General features: G+C 40.9%; 1 protein-coding gene across 1 annotated transcript in view; it reads right to left on the bottom strand.

Annotated features, from left to right (window-relative positions):
• The window catches only part of CRPPA (CDP-L-ribitol pyrophosphorylase A), a 166,897-nt gene extending 147,672 nt beyond the window's left edge, over positions 1-19,225 (bottom strand). The window contains exons 1-2 of the mRNA XM_079785598.1: positions 18,843-19,225; positions 7,002-7,278 (exon numbers count right to left, since the gene is read on the bottom strand). Of these exons, the coding sequence (XP_079641724.1) occupies positions 7,002-7,278; positions 18,843-19,063 (498 nt within the window). The 5' untranslated portion in view covers positions 19,064-19,225. The remainder of the gene's footprint in view (positions 1-7,001; positions 7,279-18,842) is intronic.
• Between the last annotated feature and the right edge of the window lie 1,112 nt (positions 19,226-20,337).

Here is a 20,337-nt window from a genome sequence, read left to right as displayed (position 1 = left end):
TCCATATATAAGAGGTAGAAAAATTTCTTCATCATAGGCTTAAAATCCTTTTTATATAGGCCATTGAAGTCAAATACTAAAAATGGATGCAATGATATAATTGGGTATTCCCTAAAGATGGAAGAGAGAGAAAGACTATATGAAAGAACTGAAATGAATTATACATGAATTTCTAATTAGTATGCTTTCAAAAGATTTAACTTACACATTAGAAAATTAAGGAAACAGACATATTCCATAAGATCCCCAAAATGAGACTCAACAACCCACATAACAATGAATTTATGTTTTGCTCTAATTCCTGTGAAGAATAGTTCTCTTCAAACGTAGCATTAATGGAATGCTCCCTCAGGCAAAATATCCATTAATATCAATTGCTCTGATAAAAGCTCTGTTTCATTAATACAGGTATCTAAAGTTTATTAAAAAACAGAGCTTCATATCTGACAATTTTTGCCTTTAGCTTTAATACAGTGTCTTTGTAATATAGACTTAGAGGTCATTACCAAACAGCTGTCTTGGAGAAGTAGCCTTAAAATATAGTTCCTATGGTAGGCAATTCAACCAAACCTCCTTATACTATATCCAAAATATCCTATCTTCCACGTAACTGCTACATGGGGATTGCAGCACATGAAGCTAATATACAAATACAACACATGTGGCCTGAAGACCAACATCTGAGCAAGAAAGATAGTCTATGAACTAGTTTACAGAAGCCAAGAGACTGGCTAAAAATCAAAGCTAATGTATGAGCCGTGTAGACAGTTTACAAACTGTGTCACCATTTCCAGTGACGCAAGTAAAAATTTGGACCCGAGGCATAAAAATGAGACCATCCAAGGGCGACAGGGAGGAAGTAATGTCCAAGTAGGCGAAAGGTAAGTAAGGAACAAGCCCGACTGGTCAAGCCTATCAGTAGGGGTTAGAAGACAAAGCAGGAAAGAAACACATGTGCACATGTATATACACACACTGCTTTTCAAGAAAAAAATTAAATTTCCATTGCAACTACCTATAGCTAATTTTATGCCAGGCCATGACATAAAAATTTATTTAAAAGAGAACATGAGACATACAAGTGTCAACATGAGAAGCTCCGCAGATTCTCTCCCGAGCAAATTATAAATAGTGAAAAGTATTTAAAAAACAAAATAAAACATGGAAAAGCCATTGAAAATTGTCCTAAGGGCATTCAGCCAATTAGGAAACTTTATTCAAGAAAATCTTTTAACCTTTTGCACTCGGATGTCGAGATTAAAATTACTCTTTGAATGTACCAATAATTTGAAATATAAAAAAATCCAAATAAATAAGTTTGTATGAAAAGAAACTCCAGCTTTTTATTCTACTGCCGCGCTTTGTAAAATCTGGGGTATTTAAAAAATTAAATCCCGAGTAGAATAAAGGAATCAAGAAAAAAGCAAGCCAGTGCAAAGGGTTAAATCTTGGTGAGACCAGAGAAAGCCTGTGGTGCTTAAGTCATATCCATTTCTTCTCTCATTCCACACCCAGTTTAGTATGGCTGAAGTTCCTCTTAGAATAGGTATGGCCAAAAAATGGGGCTCCCTCTCCCCCTAGTTCCCAGTGGGAGAAGCAGAGTGCTAACATTTCCCATCTCACTCAGCTCCATGTCTCCCATAGAAGCTAAATAACAGGCAAGAGTGGCCAAGAGGTTAGAGACACCCACCTATAGGGTAAGGATCTGTTGCGGAAATGATAGGCAGAGAATACTGGGGCCTGGATGTCTCTTGCCCCAGATCACACATAATGCAGAGGTTCTATACCAGAAGAGGCAAAAAGAAATTCTGGGAGTCTCCTAATGCCCCCATGCAGCACCCTGCTCATGAAGTAGGGGTATCAGTCTGAAAGAAACAGTCATCATGCCCACCCACATCTCCAAAGTAGTGGTGCAGTGATTGTTCACAAGGCAAGAGACAGGCTCTAAGAACAGAGGGCTATGAAGCTTTCCCTAAGCGAAATCACTCTATTTGGAAGTTTAAGCCCAAGGACACTCTCAAATGAAATGAGATTGTCATGATAAGTTATTAAGAGGAGGCCAGTAGATACAGGAGACCAAAAGGCTAAACTGTAGGCCGGCTAGTTAACCAGAGAACACCAGGGAAAGAGACAACAAGAGCCTCCCTGGGATAAGAACAAACCTCCAACACCGGCCTCAAAAACCACCCCTGCAAAGGGGCCAGAACTTGATCAGACTGTAGAGCAATTTATGCCCAGAGCATTGTCCCTGCCCCACCCCACCCCCAAATAAAGAGCAAAGAGTTGGCAATAAATGAAGCTTATCAATTAGGTGGGATGTCAACAGTGGCAGTCAGTATAACAGAGACATCAGGGAAGACGGTCAAAGAGAACCCTGCTAAGACCACACGCCCAAGACGGTCCCCTCTGAGAAGTAACACCAGAGGCTTCACCCTGTAGGGGAAAAGACTTCACTAAAATAGACCAGCAAAGTTGCAAACAAATAGGCAAACAACAGCTCCTAGGGATGTGGGAAGGAGAGAATCCATACCTAAAACTTATAAAATACATTATTTAAAATAGCCACTTTTTCAAAATATTGAGATGCAATGAAACAGAAAAGTTTTTTTTCTATAGTTATTGCTATACATAAATCAGTGATCACGAATGAATGAACTATAGCTGCGGATTCACATGCATACGTTTCCCAAAATATATTGTGCAAAAAAAAAGCTGTCAAGATATATGCAAAACATAAGATTTAGAACACCACACAAATGTATGTTAATTATATGTCAATTATACCTCAAAAAATAAAATATAAACACAAATCATACAAACATAACAAATGTTCTTTAGGGATACATGCTACAAAACTGAAGAAAAAAGTAAGAGAGCAATAAAAACAAAGTTCAAGGTAGTGTTACCCGTCTGGGAGGAGTAAATAAGATCAGGGCAGGGACACAGTTTCTAACTGACTACTCAGGTTTGATTCGTTATACCAAGTGACAGATCTGAAGGTGTCCAAAGTGTTCTGTATGTTTTCAGTATTTTTATTATGAAAAACTAACTTCTTGAGACAAAAAATCATACATATTTGAGATGCCATGGCAGAATGGGTGAATTCCAAGAATTAGTAATTCCTTACCTATGGAATCCAAAATATCATTTAGAAAGTAGTACAATATGAAGACAATAGAAAATACAGGCAATTACCAGCTTCCGGGGTTTTACTAAACAAAAGGCCCAGAAAAGGGGCCACAACTGAAAATAACTCCTTTGTTGACCTTCCTTTTCTCTGACTACTATTCCGGCGATCTGGTATAAACAGTATAGAAGAAAGGAGCTAAGGCTAATAGACATGTACTCTATATCTAGTTCCCTGGTAAGGGACATTTGTTCAGAAATAAACATGCAACGAATCCTCAACTATATGATCTTTTCTGAAATTCAAAGCATCAAATTATGACACAAGTATAGACAAAGATAGTTAGTTGCCTCCCAGATGCAGCAACCTGGGGAGCCTGTTATATGAAGTATGATTCCCAAGTGATCAAATACACTGTCTCCTTGGGAATTAGTTTAATAAGCCTGAATGGAAGCTTAACAGCTCAGCACCACAGTGATTACGTGCCTCTCAGGCTAATCTATCAAAGTATTTCCACATGTCAATGCATGGAAATCATCATAGATATAAATCATACAATGTGGAAATAATGAACCCCACCTCTACTGTTCACTTTTTAAAGCAAAACTGAACAATGCTAATCATCCATCCACACAGCAGGTGCGAACAGGCATTACTCCTCAGGCATCTGCATTCAAGCTAATTATGACCATGTATATCAGAAATCCTCCGACCTTGTAATTACAATTTCAGCTGATTTGTCTTTATTGAAACACTACTTAATATTTACAGAATAAGATCTTCAAAGCTAATCATTAGCAATTATAAGATTTTGAATATTTTCTAATAGAATACTTCCAATCTCCTTCTTGACAAATTAAAAGAATCTATTATTTATTCAATATAGAGATATAGGTATTTTAGAAAAACATCTGTCCAAGTTACTATATCACTGCAAAATACCCCTAAAAGTAAATACATAGCAGAAAGGAATAAGGAATTCTCCATTTTACACACTACTGAATTTTAATTCCTGGAAGCTAAGCTAGTCACATTTACCTTAAATCTAATATGACCAGGTATGTCACACTTGGATATGTATGTAATAAGCTTTATTTCATTTTAATCCCTAGATATACTCATCTTGCCTTGATCTACCCCTTCTCCAACTTCATTTTAAGGTAATTCATTGAACAGATATGATAGGGGTTGGTAATTTCAAGTAATGTAGTAAAACAAGCTTTTTCACACAGTATCCTCTCCAACATCAGAAACAAATCAAGTTTCACTTATTCCATGGCATTTAAATCTTTATCAATGTAGTTCTAAAATTTACCACTAAATCAGAACTCACTGCTTACTCACAAATAACACTGGTTCATCACAGCTAGGACTTAAATCAACACCAAAGTGCCTCTCCAGTAGTTAATGACTCACGGTCCAATGACCCTGGGGAGCTCATTACCTGAACCCCACCCAGGACTAAACTCTGCCCTTCAGTGCACTTTCTCCTCATCAACACCATCCAACAGAGATCAGAACAAGTGACGGTTAGCCTTGGTTACCTCTCCCCAATGTCAAATTTCCACCAAGTGATCTTCCATCTCTATTTTAGAACATGCCCAGAATATACTACACAAAGTTGTAAAACTGAGTGGTGGGAAAGTACATTCTTCCTGATGCATACACATAAAAATAGAATTTCCAAAGTGCTATCAATCATTGATAAATATAGTCATGCTGCAGAATCCAAACAGATCACATACGAACATGCCCACACACCACATGTCAAAGTTTCTGGTTATTATATACATTTCAGTTCCTCTTTAGAAGATGACTCAAAGACTTTCAAAGTAAAAACTAGTTCATGTTTAATGAAGAAATGTATATTCTTCCTATACAAGAAAGGATGTCTACATAAACCTTTGATTTTAAGCTCTCTGTAAGATTCTACCACTACGAAAGTCCTTTAACTGTTCAAGAAACAAAATATCCAGAGCCATTTTTTAAATTGACATCATACCCAATTGCTCACTAAATTACAGAAACAACTATTTACCTTAAGAAAAGGAATAAGGTGGTGATCACAATCTATGTTAAGTCAAGTCGTTATGCTATATACCTTAAACTTATTTAAGTGCTGTATGTTCATTATATATCAATAAAATGGGGGAGGGGGGAAGAAGGACAAAATCATGTGTAATATTATGATTAATTATGTCCTAACCCTGTAAATTTATTATCTACCATATAACTGGTGTGGGAGTTGGGGGTGTAAACAGGGATGCTGCTAACCACCCCACAGTGCACAGGACAGCCCCCACAATGTCAGTCATGCCAAGCTTGAGAGACCCTCTGCCACATCAATATTCAAATATAGAAAGAAATTACAATGTGGAGCCTACTATTAGATGCAAAAATCCCTCTTGTTTTAAATATTAGAAAGCAACCCAATACAAGGGGACCTGGTTTTATGAGAATTCAGTAAAATGTACCATAAACCAGTGCTCAAAAGGTCCTAGGCAATTAGAACTCTTAGATAAATACAATAATATCCATGGGTAGGTCTGCAGGGTTGTGGCAAGCAAGGTAGTGTCTAAACTGTAATATCACAAAACCTTGGAGAGATGTTGGGGTGGGGAGATCAGAGCACAGGGATTTTAGGAGAAGACATGTTGAGGCCTACTGTCAGAGAAAGGGAGGAAAAATAAAAGCACACAAAATCCGTGTCTTTTCATAGTTAGCCGACTTCCAAAAACTGGATAAAAGCCAGGAAACATTTATCTCATATATTTTCAAAGTATTGGGCATTAAAAGCTGAAGCCTTAGAATTTGTATACCCAGACAAACTATATCAAGAGTAAGGATGAACAAACACTAAAAGAATTTCACTGCTGGTCCTACCGAGGTCATCAAATCCGTGGGACCCAAGAACGGTGCATACACAATGAAGACAGCGAAATTGTGTCCTTGTGATACTTTTGAGTTCCTGTATGCAGGAAACTCTAACCTCTGCCTTAATATTGGACATCTTAGTCTCTTGAGGTAATTAATACACCTACATTAATTTGTTTCGTTTTGTCCAAAATGTAATAGATTTTTTTAAAAATCACAGTTATCTTTAGTATGTATACCACCTCAGGGGCTGTCACACTGTGTAGCTTACTTAGAAAATGATTTATCTGAATAGGACCTTTTGGTAGAGCTTGAAAATTTGGGGCTAAGAAAAGAAGAAAATCTGTTCAGAGTCTATAGAACACAATTTATGAGAACAAAGGACAAGGAATCCATGGGAAAAAATTTGTGAAGTGTCTTTGACTGAACAGTCATCACTCTTTTCTTGCCTTGGATATTATTTGATTCAGGCCAATATTTTGCAATTTATTGGCCAGTAGTTATAAAAGATGCCAATTCTTCCCACCAACATAAGAACTTCAACTACTAGTATAAGCTTCTATTAATTGCATTTATGTTTTTTATGATTAGAACAGTATGCGGTTGGCAGGAAGTAGTGCCTGGATTTCCTGAAGCTATTGGATCACTATTCTAACCATTTTAAGGAAATTTAGGATATATACACACACACATTCATACATACATATTGGAATTTTGACTGACTTCTTAGACATTTTCCATACTCTGAGGACAGTATTACTACATTCTTCTCCAAATAGCTCATATTACATTATGAGGATAAATGACTATAGCAAAGATAAATTCCAGAACAATCTCACAATCTATAAACTTCCTAAAACAAATTACCCTAACCGCTTCAGATCATCATGCCCATTTTAATAACTTCACATTTAAATATAATTCCATCAAAACTCAGCAAATGAACCACTCTATATAGTGTTTGCCTCTTTTATCCATTCACATAAGTATAAATACTTACCCCATGTTCCTTAGCAGCTGTGGCCACTTTAAGGAGAATATCTTCCTCCACAAAAGGTCTCACAGCATCATGGATAATCACTACTTCTGGCTTCAAGAGCTTGGAGTCTGGCTGATCCTCGGCCAGAGCTTTTAGACCATTGAATATTGATCTGTGGCGGGTCACTCCAGCTTCGACTAGTGAGATGCGCTTATGCTGGTACTTCTGAATAATGCCCTTCATTGCTTCCATGTTCTCTCTAGTTACTGACACGACAATGTCCTTTATCCAACATACTCTAAAAGGAAAGTACACACACATTTTATATAGATTGATTTGGATACAACAACCAAAGTTAAGCTAATAACAGAAAATTAATTTTAGTAAGTACTAGTATATCTTCATAGAAAGATTAAAAACTGAAAGTTAACCAGTTTTATCAATTTTTGTCAAGTCTAGTCAAGAGATTAAAAAATAAAACATCAGTGACTATGTCACACTATATAGAAACAGACAGATATAAACATAGTATTTCACAATATATAGTGTGAAATTATCTAGAGTGACAATAGATATGATATATAGATTTATAGTATAGATTTCTGACTTAAAAGTTAAATTTAAATAATTACAATATTAATCAGTAGAGAAAAAAGAATATGCTTTTAAATTGATTTTCTCCAAATAATTTTTTTTTCTCATAGAATAGGAACCCTTCAAAGCACTTTTAAACTCCAAAAGCTCTGTCTCTTTCTTCCAGAAAGTTCACTGAACTGACAACAAAGGTGGATAACTAACTCAAACTTTGCCGACATCAGAGTGAAATATTGTAGCTTAAATGAGGAAACTAAAATTAATATAAATATAAATCCAGCTTGAATAAAATGGGGAAAACTCATAATTTAGTAAAATATAAAATTTAAAAAAGAAATTAATCTGTTGAGTTCGATACAAAATTTAAAACATTTTTTTTTCCTGTTGTAAAACATTTTCTTAAAAAAGAGCCACTGACATACATTGAGTGATGGCTACGTTAAAGAAGTTAGGCAGACTTCTCTTGAACACCAGTGCTAACAGAGGGTAATTCCATTTTAGACACAATGTTCCACAGCCCACAGGCCTAAACCAGGAAAACGCCCTCTGAACCATGACATCAAATCTGAATGAAGGCCACTTTAAAATTTAATGGAATCCCTAGTCTATGAGAGTCTATATGTTCAAGTCAAATATAGTTTAAAAGAGATGAAAGAGGGGTCTTAAAAGTACTAAGTAGTGAAATTAACTCTCCACTTCATTGAAAAAAAATGAATGAACAACATTCAATAATTATCAATCTCCTACTGTCTGTTATTGAACAAATCCTTTGCATAATCCAAAACTCCATTCTGCCTGGGGCTACAAGAATACTACACTGATGAACAGAACCAAGAGTTACTCAACAGGCACGCTGTCTTTTCACTTTAAGTCCATTCCCTTAACAAATATTTACTGAGCACCAAATAAATTATCAGCGTTGAGTATACAATGGAAATAGTCACTGCCTTCACAGAGCTGACAGATGTAACAAATAAGAACACCAACAAACAATTGCACGTTGTGATCAAGTGCTATGAAAGAGCAGTCCAGGCTCCAGGACTGTGTACAAGTAGAATATTTAACCAGCAGAGAAAAGTTCAAGATGAAGATGAGACAGACTAAAGTCAGTTATTCATTCAACAAATAACTGAATGCCTCCTAGGTATAAAGTGTAAAACCCTTTAAGAAGAGTTTGCTCTATCATCCAAGCTGAGAGTGGCAGGAAAGCAAGCAAAGGGGTTAGGGAGGGAGAGAAGGCTGGTTGAGCAGAGGCCACAGCAAGGTCCTGAAAAGCTGGGAAGAAATGGAGTTCTAATGAGCAAGGGGGGAAAAAGCGCTTGAAGTGGATGGAGGCCCAAGAAAGCGCAGGGCTGGGGAGGCCATGCGGACCTCCCAGGCCACGGTAGGGATTTAAGTCTTTAATCCTAAAAGTATTAGGAACCCATAGGAAAGCTTAATTCATAAGAAGACATTTATGCACATAAATAAACTAGCAAACAAACTCATGTACACCAATGTTCTAGACACTGTTCTATGACACGGTGGTAGCAGAATAATGGCCCCCGAAAGATGTCCATCTCCTAGCTCCCAAAACCTGTGACTATGTAACCTTACACACCAAAGCAATGATGCAGATATGATTAAGGGTCTTGAGATGGAAAGATCATCCTTGACTGTCTTGGTGGGTGCAGTATAATCACGAGTCCTTATACATGAAAGAGAGAGGCAGGTGAGTCAAAGAAGGAGGTGTGATCACAGAGTGATTGAGGACCACAAATAGAATCTAGAAAACGCCAAATAAATGGATCGTCCCTAGAGCATCCAGAAGAAACACAGCACTGTCGGTATCTTTATTTTAGCCCACGGGGACTGATTTGGGGCTTCTGACCTCCAGAAGTGTAAGATAAATTTCTATTGCTTTAAGCCACTTGGTTCATGGAAATTTTTTACAGAAGCAATAGGAAACTGATTTAACAGCATAAATTTTACTCTGGCTGGAAGGCGAAAAATAGATTGAGTAGACAGAGAAAGAATGCAGATAGACCAGGTAGGAGGCTACTGCTAAGGTCTGGGCAAGACAGCGATGGTAGTCTGGCTACCAGATGGAGCTTCTAGATGGGAATTAAGAGGTAAATTAGAGGTAATCTACATTAGTCAATAACATTGGCAATATAAGTCAATTATCATATAATGTAAATAATAATAGTTAACATAAATTAAACACTACATCCTAAGCATTAGTAATATTCTAACTCTCATGTAATCCTCACAACACTATACTGTCTCTCATATTCTGGGAAACAAATCAGAGAAATATCTGATACCTAATTTTCCTACACTACCAACTTATGCCAAAAATAAAAATAAAATACTTGGATAAAAAATATGTTTTTATCATTTTTCATCAAGATAATACAACATGCCATCCTTTAGAATGTAGATTCCCTGATAGCAGGAACAATCTGTTTTGTTCACTGCTTTACACTTTATACCTAGGAGGTATTCAATTATTTGTTGAATGAATAAATGATTTTAGTCTGTCTCATCTACTAGGAGCAGTGCAACATCTTACAACATTGCCTAGTTTCAAAGATTATGAGACTACAGGAAGTTCTCTTCATTAACCTGGTTAGCTATAAAAATCGAGAATAAAGACAGCCTTCCCTATACAATGTGGTTTTGTGGATTGTTTTGTTTTGAGATGTTTTACTTTTTACTCTAATTCCTAGATCCTATGTCTCACATTACTTACATATGTAAATAATTTGAGGGAATTAACTCACAAATACCAAAGAACAAAATATATGGCAATCTGTGCAGGCAATAAAAGGAATTTTGGAATAAGCTAAGTATGGGTGCTCTTTGTTTTTTTAGCCCACCCATCCTCCACTCCTTTGATTGCAAATTTAACAACTGATAGAACTTACACTATACTGACATGGTTTAGAGTTATACTGTACTTAACAAAGCCCTTCGCAAATAACAGGGACAGTTCCTCAGTGTTCCCAAAATATGGGGTTTCCCAAGACTCTGCATTAGCACAGCTCTCCCATAATGTATTACACCAACCTCTTTGCTGGTCTCCTTCTCATTTTATCTCAACAAAAACCATCCTCACCAGTTCTAGATGGTTTTCTTCAAGTGCAAACCTGAGGCCAATCCCTGCAGGCTCTTGAGCAGAGCCCTTCAATTCCTGACCTCAGCCTACTTCTCCTGCACTACTTGATCTCTCCATATCCCTCTTACTCTACTGACCACAGTCTCTCTCACACCCATGACACTACTTGTGCTGCTTCCTTTGCCTCTCAACACTATCCCCTGACCCTGTCTCCCCACTATCCCCACCCACTAGAGGCTGAGTCCTACTCTCTTCAGCTGTCAGTTTGGATATGGCCTCCTCCAGGAAGATGTCCCTGTTATTTTGGGTGAAGCATTGCTTCCAGAGGGCTCTTATCACTAGAGAGTCTTATCAAGCATCATACTGTCTTCTGTTTCCTTTTCTATATCCCTGCTAACTCATAGAAAGAAAAGACTACACCCCAGGGCCTGGCACCTACTAAACTTTCAGTAATATTAATAGTAGAAACAGCAACTAAGATGTACTGATTGCCTGCTAGGTGCCAGGTACTGGAGTATTTGCCTGCAATATCCTGTAAATATCTCAATACTCATATCAGCTCTATGAGAGAAGTTACTATATAATTTCCATTTTACAGTGGATACAGATGCAGTGATCTGTCTATGGTCACATAGTTAGGAATGAAGGGACCTGGGTGAATCCAGTTTGATTTTGGAACTCACATTGTTAGCCTCCATAAATGCATTAACACTGTCTCTGTGTTTGTCACAGAGTCATGAATCAAAGTGTAATTCTTATAACAGGTCACAATAAAAAAGTTTGAAAAATAACATTTTAGACCATTCTTGGAGATAATGGGCTTATTATGCTGTTTTGTTCAGCAACCCAAGCATATCCCCAGCACTTGCAAGCCTTTATAAATACTGTTTGTGTTTCAGAGGATTTATTCACATTCTTTTCTAGTTATAGAATTAAGAGCCTTTCACAGTATTAAAATTTAATAATGTAGAATCATGAAACGGAGAAAGAACCTAAGTACCTCACACAGTGCCTACTGCACAAATATTTGCTGAATAAATGGATCTGGTTGACCTCCTTAGCTGAAGGCAAGTCCACACTGAACCCCCTGTGTCTGGATTTTATCAAGATCTCCTAGTTATTTCCTTCCTAGCACATTCCATGGGAAAACTACAAACCTAACCTCAAGCTCCATTACACCTAACAGATATTTTCGGGGGAAAAAAAAAAATATCTCCGATGTTATTTTCTCCCAGAATAAGATATTTAGAGGAGTACTCTGCTCAGATAGTTTAAGAAGATCAGCTGAAAACAGAAGATTTAAACAAATGTTTTAAAAAAGGAACAGATGGAAAATCAGGCCCTATTAACACCTCTAAAGTACTGTCGTGAGGCCAAAGAGTTTGGCCCCTAGGGACAGTGGCAGCTATGACTTGTTGCCATGACAGTCTTCTACATTGTACTGTGGCCCATCTTGATATTTTAGAAGCAAAATATTGAATCTGTTTAAAAGGGCTGGCTTCTGATTGCCTTCACAAGTCAAGTCTCCTTACTACCACCCATGAGGGCTTCCAGCGGTCAAGCCCAGTCCACCAGTCCTGATCTTATCTTTAGTGTGGAAGGAGCCTTATGAGAGCCACTGGGAACTTAACACAAATCTCTAATCATCTCATCTCTACAAAATGTAGTCTTTTTGTATTTTTTTGTACAAAATATAGGCCCATCCTTTCCTCTGACTCAGACTTGACCCTTTTATTAATGAAGCATTAAGACAAAATTTTTTAAAGTCAAATTCATATATCTGAGCAATCAATCAACTAAAAGCTTCCTAAATGCCTTTCTATTTCTGAATCCCTTATCCAATTAATCACTAAAACCTGTCAATTCCTGTCTAAATATTTCTCCTGGCTTCCCTACTCCATTCCTACTTTCAGCTTAATTCAAGCAATCAACGTTGCTCATTTGGATTAACATTTATGTATTTATTTCTGTTCTATCTTGTTCTAACAGAATTTGCAGTGGTTTCAGAAATATCAGAGAGAACTTTTTTTAAAATGCACAGAAAGCAAAAATGAAAGACAAGGAGAAAACATAAAATCATATAATCCATAAATTAATAGACTGAAAGACATACCATGGAGTCTTAAAACACTTAGTAAAAATGGGCTCTCATTGATTTTTAAAGTGGTAAGAAAGCAACCTAATCTCAATCACAAAATAGAGTTTCCATAATAAACACATATAAGTGGATAAGACCAATTTTTTTTCCAAATTCATCTGGAGTTACCAGATTCAAGACTAACTCATATTAACCAAACTAATGAAGGATTGAAACATGAATTAGAATTTCAAGGTTTTAATATAAAATGATATACATTACTTTCACAGGATCTGGAATGCTTTTTATTAGTGGGATAGCACATTTTCCTCCTATAGAAGATTTGTATGGGAAGCCAATTTATAATAAGGTTTTGATGAGCATGGGACCATATCAAGGAACAAGTTATCTTAAGCAGTGTCCCCCACCTAAGAGAACTGGAGAAAGTTCAGGAGTTAAGGGGAAGGCTATGCCAGATATTGTTCAAATCTATTGTCAAGAATTATCACCCCACCCAGCCCACCACCACTGCCAAAAATCTCAATAAGCCAAAATTTGCATCTTTAACTTGCTTTTGTTGTGGTTGCCATTTTAATCTGTTTAGCTAGTCCAGGTTGTCTAACCCTCCTTAATGATGCTTTCTTTCCTTAGATATTTAAAGCCAAAAATTAGATTACTGGCAGAAATTCTTACTTCCTCCTTCAGATCTGAAAAGACTTTTTTTAAAGTAAAATTTAGATGTATGAGTCTCTCAGTTGTGAGCCAATTTTACAATTTAACTGTCAGAGCTTTATGCCCCTGCCAATAATACCACTTTCCCATGATTTCTTTTCTTAGAGCAATATTTCCTTTTAGAAAATCAAGTCATAAAGTAATAATTATGTAAGAGATTAATACCTTTGATCTCAGTTCCTTGTTAGTAAAATGAGAAAAATCAAAGTTCTCTTCAAGTTATATAATCTGTGGTTCAATAATTTATATTGCAATTCCTTCTAAAAGGCCAAAATGAAATTTTCAAACTCCTAGAAACTTTAATCAACTTCTGAAAAGCCCTTGTTTCTAGTACAACTTAAAAATTAGTTGTTATTCTTGATTCTTTTAATCATACCCATAATGTACAGATCTGAACGACCAGTTGCGTAAGATTAATATAGAAAATATATGAACATATATAAACATATACATACACTTCTACATGTCTATACATATGTACATAATGGGTAATTATAATAAATGTACCTCAACACAACTGACTTAGACATACTTTAAGTCTCCATTTGTCCAGATAGAGCCTTTAGCCAAATACATCAGGTTTGTGAGGGTTCAGAGATTCTTTTGAATCTCATTTAATCTGATAAACTGGTATCTAAGAAATGACACACAAGTAGAACTTGGCTAATCTAGAAAAATGTGTATTTTTTCTAATTTCACCAGCAGGAAAACACAAAACAAACAAACAAAAACAATATAAAGTTCCAGTTGATTCAAAAGATAGATTTTTCTCTCAATATTTCTTCTAACTTCTAAATTACATATGAACAGGTTCTTTATATGTAACACTAGAGGCCCGGTGCATGAAATTAGTGCACAGGTAGGGTCTCTAGGCCTGGCCGGCGATCAGGGCCAATTGGGGCCTTCCAGCTGCGGCATGGTCAGCGCATGTCATAGCAAGGGAGCGAACTCCTGGTCTCCCGGTCAAACTCCCTAGGGGACACTTTGCATATTAGCCTTTTAAATATATATAGAAGATATTGTTACATATACCTCTAATTCCTGAACCCTTTAAAGGTTCTATGACCAATCAACTTGCTTCTTCATGGATGTTCTAGCTGAGGGCTTAAATTTCCACTTTCTTGGGTCTGTTAAATCTAATTGGTTAACATTCCTTTGTCACCTTTCTTTCTTCTAGAGTTTTATCTTTTATCTGCTCTACTTCCTCTTGCATTCACTAAAAATGGCTATACAGCCCTAACCAGTTTGGCTCAGTGGATAGAGCATTGGCCTGTGGACTCAAGGGTCCCAGGTTCAATTCTGGTCAAGGGCATGTGCCTTGGTTGCAAGCACATACCCAGTAAGGAGTGTGCAGGAGGCAGCTGATGGATGTTTCTCTCTCATCAACGTTTCTAACTCTCTATCCCTCTCCCTTCCTCTCTGTAAAACATCAATAAAATATTTTTTTTAAAAGGCTATACATTTTTAGTCACTTTGAGTGGGTAAATGAAGGAATGGAAATTAACAGGTGTAAATGGCATTTTTAAAAAGCAAGACTGTTCATGTTTCTTCACATTTTCCTATCCCAATTCAGAAATTTGGGGTCAAACTTTGAGGGTGCCCTCCTTCTCAATCCTAAACCCTAAAGAATTTGTTGGTTCAAAAGTCCAAAAAAAAGAAATCAACTCATAAGGGTTCTTTTTCAAAAAGTATCTTTAATTTCTTAGTCAAAGAGAACTAAAAAATAATGATTACTCATAAAAACATCTCAACCTTCTATAGAGAGATGGCAAAGCTTGAGAAAGGAAAATCCTAACTATGAAAGGCAAAGGCAAACTCTGGACATCACATACTCACAACTCTTAAAGGGCAAGGACAGCTGACACCTTCTTAATAGCACCTGGATGATTGACAGTGATGACACCCAATTACATCTCTTTTTATATAGAATACTAGAGGCCCGGTGCACGAAATTCATGCATGGGGGGTGGGGGTTGTCCCTCAGCCCAGCCTGCACCCTCTCCAATCTGGGATCACTCAAGGGATGTCCAACTGCCCTCTCACAATCAAGAACTGCTGACTCCAAACCACTCGCTTGCCTGCCTGCCTGATTGCCCCTAACTGCTTCTGTCTGCCAGCCTGATCACCCCCTAACCACTCCCCTGCCAGCCTGATCGATGCCTAACTGCTCCCCTGCTGGCCCGATTGCCCCTAACAGCCCTCCCCTGCCAGCCTGGTTGCCCCTAACTGTCCTCCCCTGGAGGCCTGGTCCCCCACAACTGCCCTCCCTTGCAGGCCTGGTCCCCCCCCAACTGCCCTCCCTTGCAGGCCTGGTCGCTCCCAACTGCCCTCCCCTGCCGGTCTGGTCACCCCTAACTGTCCTCCCCTGCAACCCTGGTCCCCCCAACTGCCCTCCCCTGCAGGCCTTGTCCCTCCCAAATTCCCTCCCTTGCAGGCCTGGTCACTCCCAACTGCCCTCCCCTGACGACCCAGTCACACCTAACTTCCCTCCCCTGCTGGCCTGGTCACCCCTAACTGCTCTCCCCTGCTTGCCTGCTCAACCCTAACTGCCCTCCCCTGCTTGCCTGCTCACCCCTAACTGCCCTCCCCTGCAGGCATGGTCACCCCCAACTGCCGTCCCCTGCAGGCCTGGTCCCCCCCAACTGCCCTCCCCTGCACGCCTTGTCCCTCCCAACTGCCTTCCCTTGCAGGCCTGGTCACTCCCAACTGCCCTCCCCTGTAGGCCTGGTCACTCCTACCTGCCCTCCCCTGCCGGCCTGGTCACCCCTAACTACTCTCCCCTGCTGGCCTGGTCACCCCCAACTGCCCTCCCCTGCCGGCCTGGTTGCCCCCAATTGCCCTCCTCTGCAGGCCTGGTTCCCCCCAACTGTCCTCCCCTGCAGGCCTGGTCTCCCTAACTGCCCTCCCCTGCTGGCCCGGTCACCACTAACTGCCCTTCCCTGCAGGCCTGATCGCCCCCAACTGTTCTCCCTTTCAGGCCTGGACCCTCCCAACTGCCCTCCCCTGTTGGCCATCTTGTGGTGGCCATCTTTGACCACATGGTGGTGGCCATCTTGTGTGTTGGAGTGATGGTCAATTTGCATATTACCTCTTTATTATATAGGATTGAGAGCTGTGCTACACTTTAAATAAGTAGTAAGCATGCATAATTTCTCCAAAGAGCAAAAACTAGGAGTTTAAAAAAAAAAAAAAAAACTAGGAGTTTTAAAAGACACTCTATGCTTCCATTTCCTTTCCTTATTTGAACTTGTATAATTTATCTCAGGGAATGAAATATCCTAGGCCTTTTAGCACCTTTTACCAAGAGAATGGCTTCCATTTGGCAAATAGCTTACAAGCACCAATACATACACCCCTGTAATGCAAGGTTTGCAAGGATTTCCTGAGACATATCCCAAATATAATATTCCATAGTTCTTCGTGCATTGTAATAGTGAGAAAAATGAGCCCTGATGTATTTCAAAAGGAAGGTTTTGATTAGTTACCACTAGAATTTATGACTGCTGTTATCAATTAAATAAAAATGGAAAACAAATATTGCATTTTCCATAAACAAGGCCTTCCAAGAACATTATTTTACTTTAAAAGTTGGTTTTATTTTATTTGTATTATTTTTAGTACCTAACTCAGGCTGCATCAGAAGTTAAGATGCAAACCTGCAAACCAATACATAAGTTTTCATAGAAAAAAAAAGTTAAATGTCAAAATACACTCCCTTACATCTAATTACTAAATAGATAAAAATCCTGCTGGCCAAGATCCATTCTGTTCCATAAGATTACCTGCATAAATGAGCTACTGTCACAATGTCTGTCACACTAGAATATTGTAGGTGCCTGATGCATACAATGGTTTCAAAGAACCCACCCTCAACTACAGAGAGAAATGGAAGACTACAGAAGGAAGAGAGGAAGCACTTGGAACTGTTTCAATGTTTTTATGAGTTTCAGATATAACCACAGGGCAGATTACATGAATCAAGGGTGATTAGGGCTCTTTACAATTCCACTTTCCAAATGACAATATTTAAAAAGTAAAATAACAATATGCAAAGCAACTTGGGCCCTCTGGCTTCTTCGGTGTGTGAAAGCATTGCGGGGGGGGGGGGGGGGGGGGGAGGATTGGGACATAACATGCTACTATCCTTTGACTAGAATCTCACTAACTTCCTTTTCCTTAAAGCTGCCAGCAAAGGCTATGCTAAACGACGCCATCTATCTTTAATTCCAACATCTCACATCAATCCAAGGTTTAAAATACTATCATAGCTCCCCACTAGCTTCAAGAAGCTTAAACACCTCAACAACACGAATGTGGACCTTTGCAATCCCCGTTTCCCCCCCTTAAGCCTCACCCCATTGCAACCTCACATTCATTACTAGATGCTAAAAACAAGGCTAATGAAATAGCATACCCCTCTTTTCATCTCAGCTCCACACTACAGCTCTTCTAATCCTCTTCATCCAAGCCCTCTCTCTCCTTCATTTCCCCGACTAGCTAATCAGCCCATTTTCCTAATAAAATAAGACATGTGCTGGCCTCAAAGTAGAACCCTTAAATCAGTTTCATCCATTAAAAGATGTAAATCAGCCCAGTGTGGCTCAGCACAGACCTAAGAACCAGGAGGTCACGGTTCAATTCCCCTTGAGGGCACATGCCCAGGTTGCAGGCTGATCCCCAGTGTGGGGCATGCAGGAGGCAGCCCATTATGGATTCTCTCTCATCATTGATGTTTCTCTCTCTCTCTCTCTCCCTTAAAAAAAGACTTGGATTATAATCTCCTCAGTCCACCTTCAGCACCTAGTAATTAGCAGTGTATTTATATGAATTGCTCAGTTGGTGCTGGTGAACACATGGGTAAAATGAATGAGCAAAGGCCCAGGAACCCATGCGCATGCGGGAGGGCGGGAACGAGCACGCATGCGCCACAGGGAGAAAGCCTAAGAATGGGAAGGGGAGCATGTGCGAGGCCATAAGAGGGACAGGCAGGGACAAGGCCACTCCCAGCCCAGCTTCTCCTCATGGGGCCACAGCGGCCACAGGTAGAACTACTGTCTCTTCGCCCCACCCCGTGTAGCCTCAGCCCAGCTTCCCTGCCAGCAGGCTTTCCCCGCCGCGTCCAAGGCCCGGGCCCCGGCCCCGCTGTTCCGGGGCCGAGCTGCCCGTCGCTGGAGTGCGGGCGGGAATGGAGCCCACGCTCCAGCGACTGCGCCCGTGCAGTGGGCCCGCCGCCGCCGGGAGAAGGCGCCCGCGCGAGGGCAGCCGCAGGGGAAGGCGTCGCGGGCGGGCCTGGGCGGAGGGCGGAGGAGGAGGGAGCGGGGCGGGGAGCCAGGCCGGGCGCGCCGGCGGCGTGGGTTACCTCTCCAGGGCCTGCAGGGTGTAGCTGATGAGCGGCCGCTCCAGGACCTGGCAGAACTGCTTCGGGGTGGGGACACCCATCCTCTCCCCGCTCCCGCCCGCCGGCAGCACGGCCGCCACCGCCAGCGAGGAGGCCGAGGCCGCCGGGGCCGCGCCGCACACGCCGCGCACGCGAGGCCCCGGCTCCGAGGGCCCAGCAGCGCCTAGAGGCCCGGGCTCCATGGCGGCGGGGCCCGCTCGCTCCCGACCACAGCGCCCGGGGGCTGCTGAGGCTGCCGGGCGGGGTCGCGGGGTGCAGGGCGCGCAGGTAGACAGCGCCCACCGGAGCGGAGCGGAGCGCCGGGCAGTCGCGGCTCCCCAGGGAGCGAGGCGGCGGCAGACCTTCCCGCTCCGCGAGCCGGAGGCCTCTGCGCTGCGCCCAGCGCCCCCGGCAGGCCTGGGTGCCCCAGCTCATCCTTTCCCCTCGGGCTGGCCCGGCAGGAGCCGCGGGTGCAAGTGTTAGTCCTCCAATACCTAACTTCCAAGTGTGGGAAGTCTGTGGAGGTCTGGACTCCCTCTTACCCCTGGAAGGTTTGAAAGCATTCGGACTAAAGTCACAGGGTGGGACAGAGAAATGTGCATCTCGATTATCTGACTTTCATTAAACTGCGGTAAAGACAGGGAGATGGACAAATGCTATCAGGAGGCATCAATAACCCAATCTGCGAATTGAAGCCACCTGGGGAGTTCCAAAGCTGCTGCCCCCCCCTCCCCCCCCCCCCATCCCATCCTGAGAGATCAGGGTTGTGTGGCCTAGGGTTTGAGATGTATTTAAAGATCCCCAGGTTCCAGTAAGCAGGTACATTTTGGAACCACAGGGCAAACGCTGTAATACGAATCACTGCTGAACATTCCACGCACACCATCTCATTTAGTCTCTAGGAGAGCCCAACGGTTCCTGTCTCCCTTTTACAGAGGAGGAAACAAGGCATCATGTTGAAGTAACGTGTGTAAGATTGCACACCTAGTGGCAAAGCTGCCCTAAGGCCCTTGCACAGAAGTACCGAGTTGAAGAATATCCAGCCTGAAACATACCTTCTCTTTTTTTAGTCCTGTCCTTGTTGGCTGAGGTTAGCATGAAAATGGAGTGAAGTGTGTGGAGTGTCTGAGCATATTATATTAGTTCCCTGGGATACAAACTCCATGAAAGCAAAGTCCTTACTTTTTGTTATTGAGAAAGGTATTACATATGTGTCCTTATCCCCCCATTGCCTCTACCCCCCCCTCACCCCCCACTCCTCCCCTCCTCATACCCTCACTCCCCTGGTGTCTGTGTCCATTGGTTAGGCTTATATGCATGCATTCAAGTCCTTTGGTTGATCTCTCCCCCTTACACCCACCCTCCCCTGCCTTCCCTCTGAGGTTTGACAGTCTGATGGATGCTTCTCTATCTCTGGCCTTACTTTTTTTTGTTTGTTTGTGTCAGCTTGTATTTCCACTCCCTGGAATATAGCAGA

The sequence above is a fragment of the Cnephaeus nilssonii genome (assembly GCF_951640355.1).
Source record: "Cnephaeus nilssonii genome assembly, chromosome: 12".
NCBI lineage: Eukaryota > Metazoa > Chordata > Mammalia > Chiroptera > Vespertilionidae > Cnephaeus > Cnephaeus nilssonii.
The sequence above is the reverse complement of the archived record's forward strand: the minus strand, read 5'-3'. Positions and strand labels throughout refer to the sequence as shown.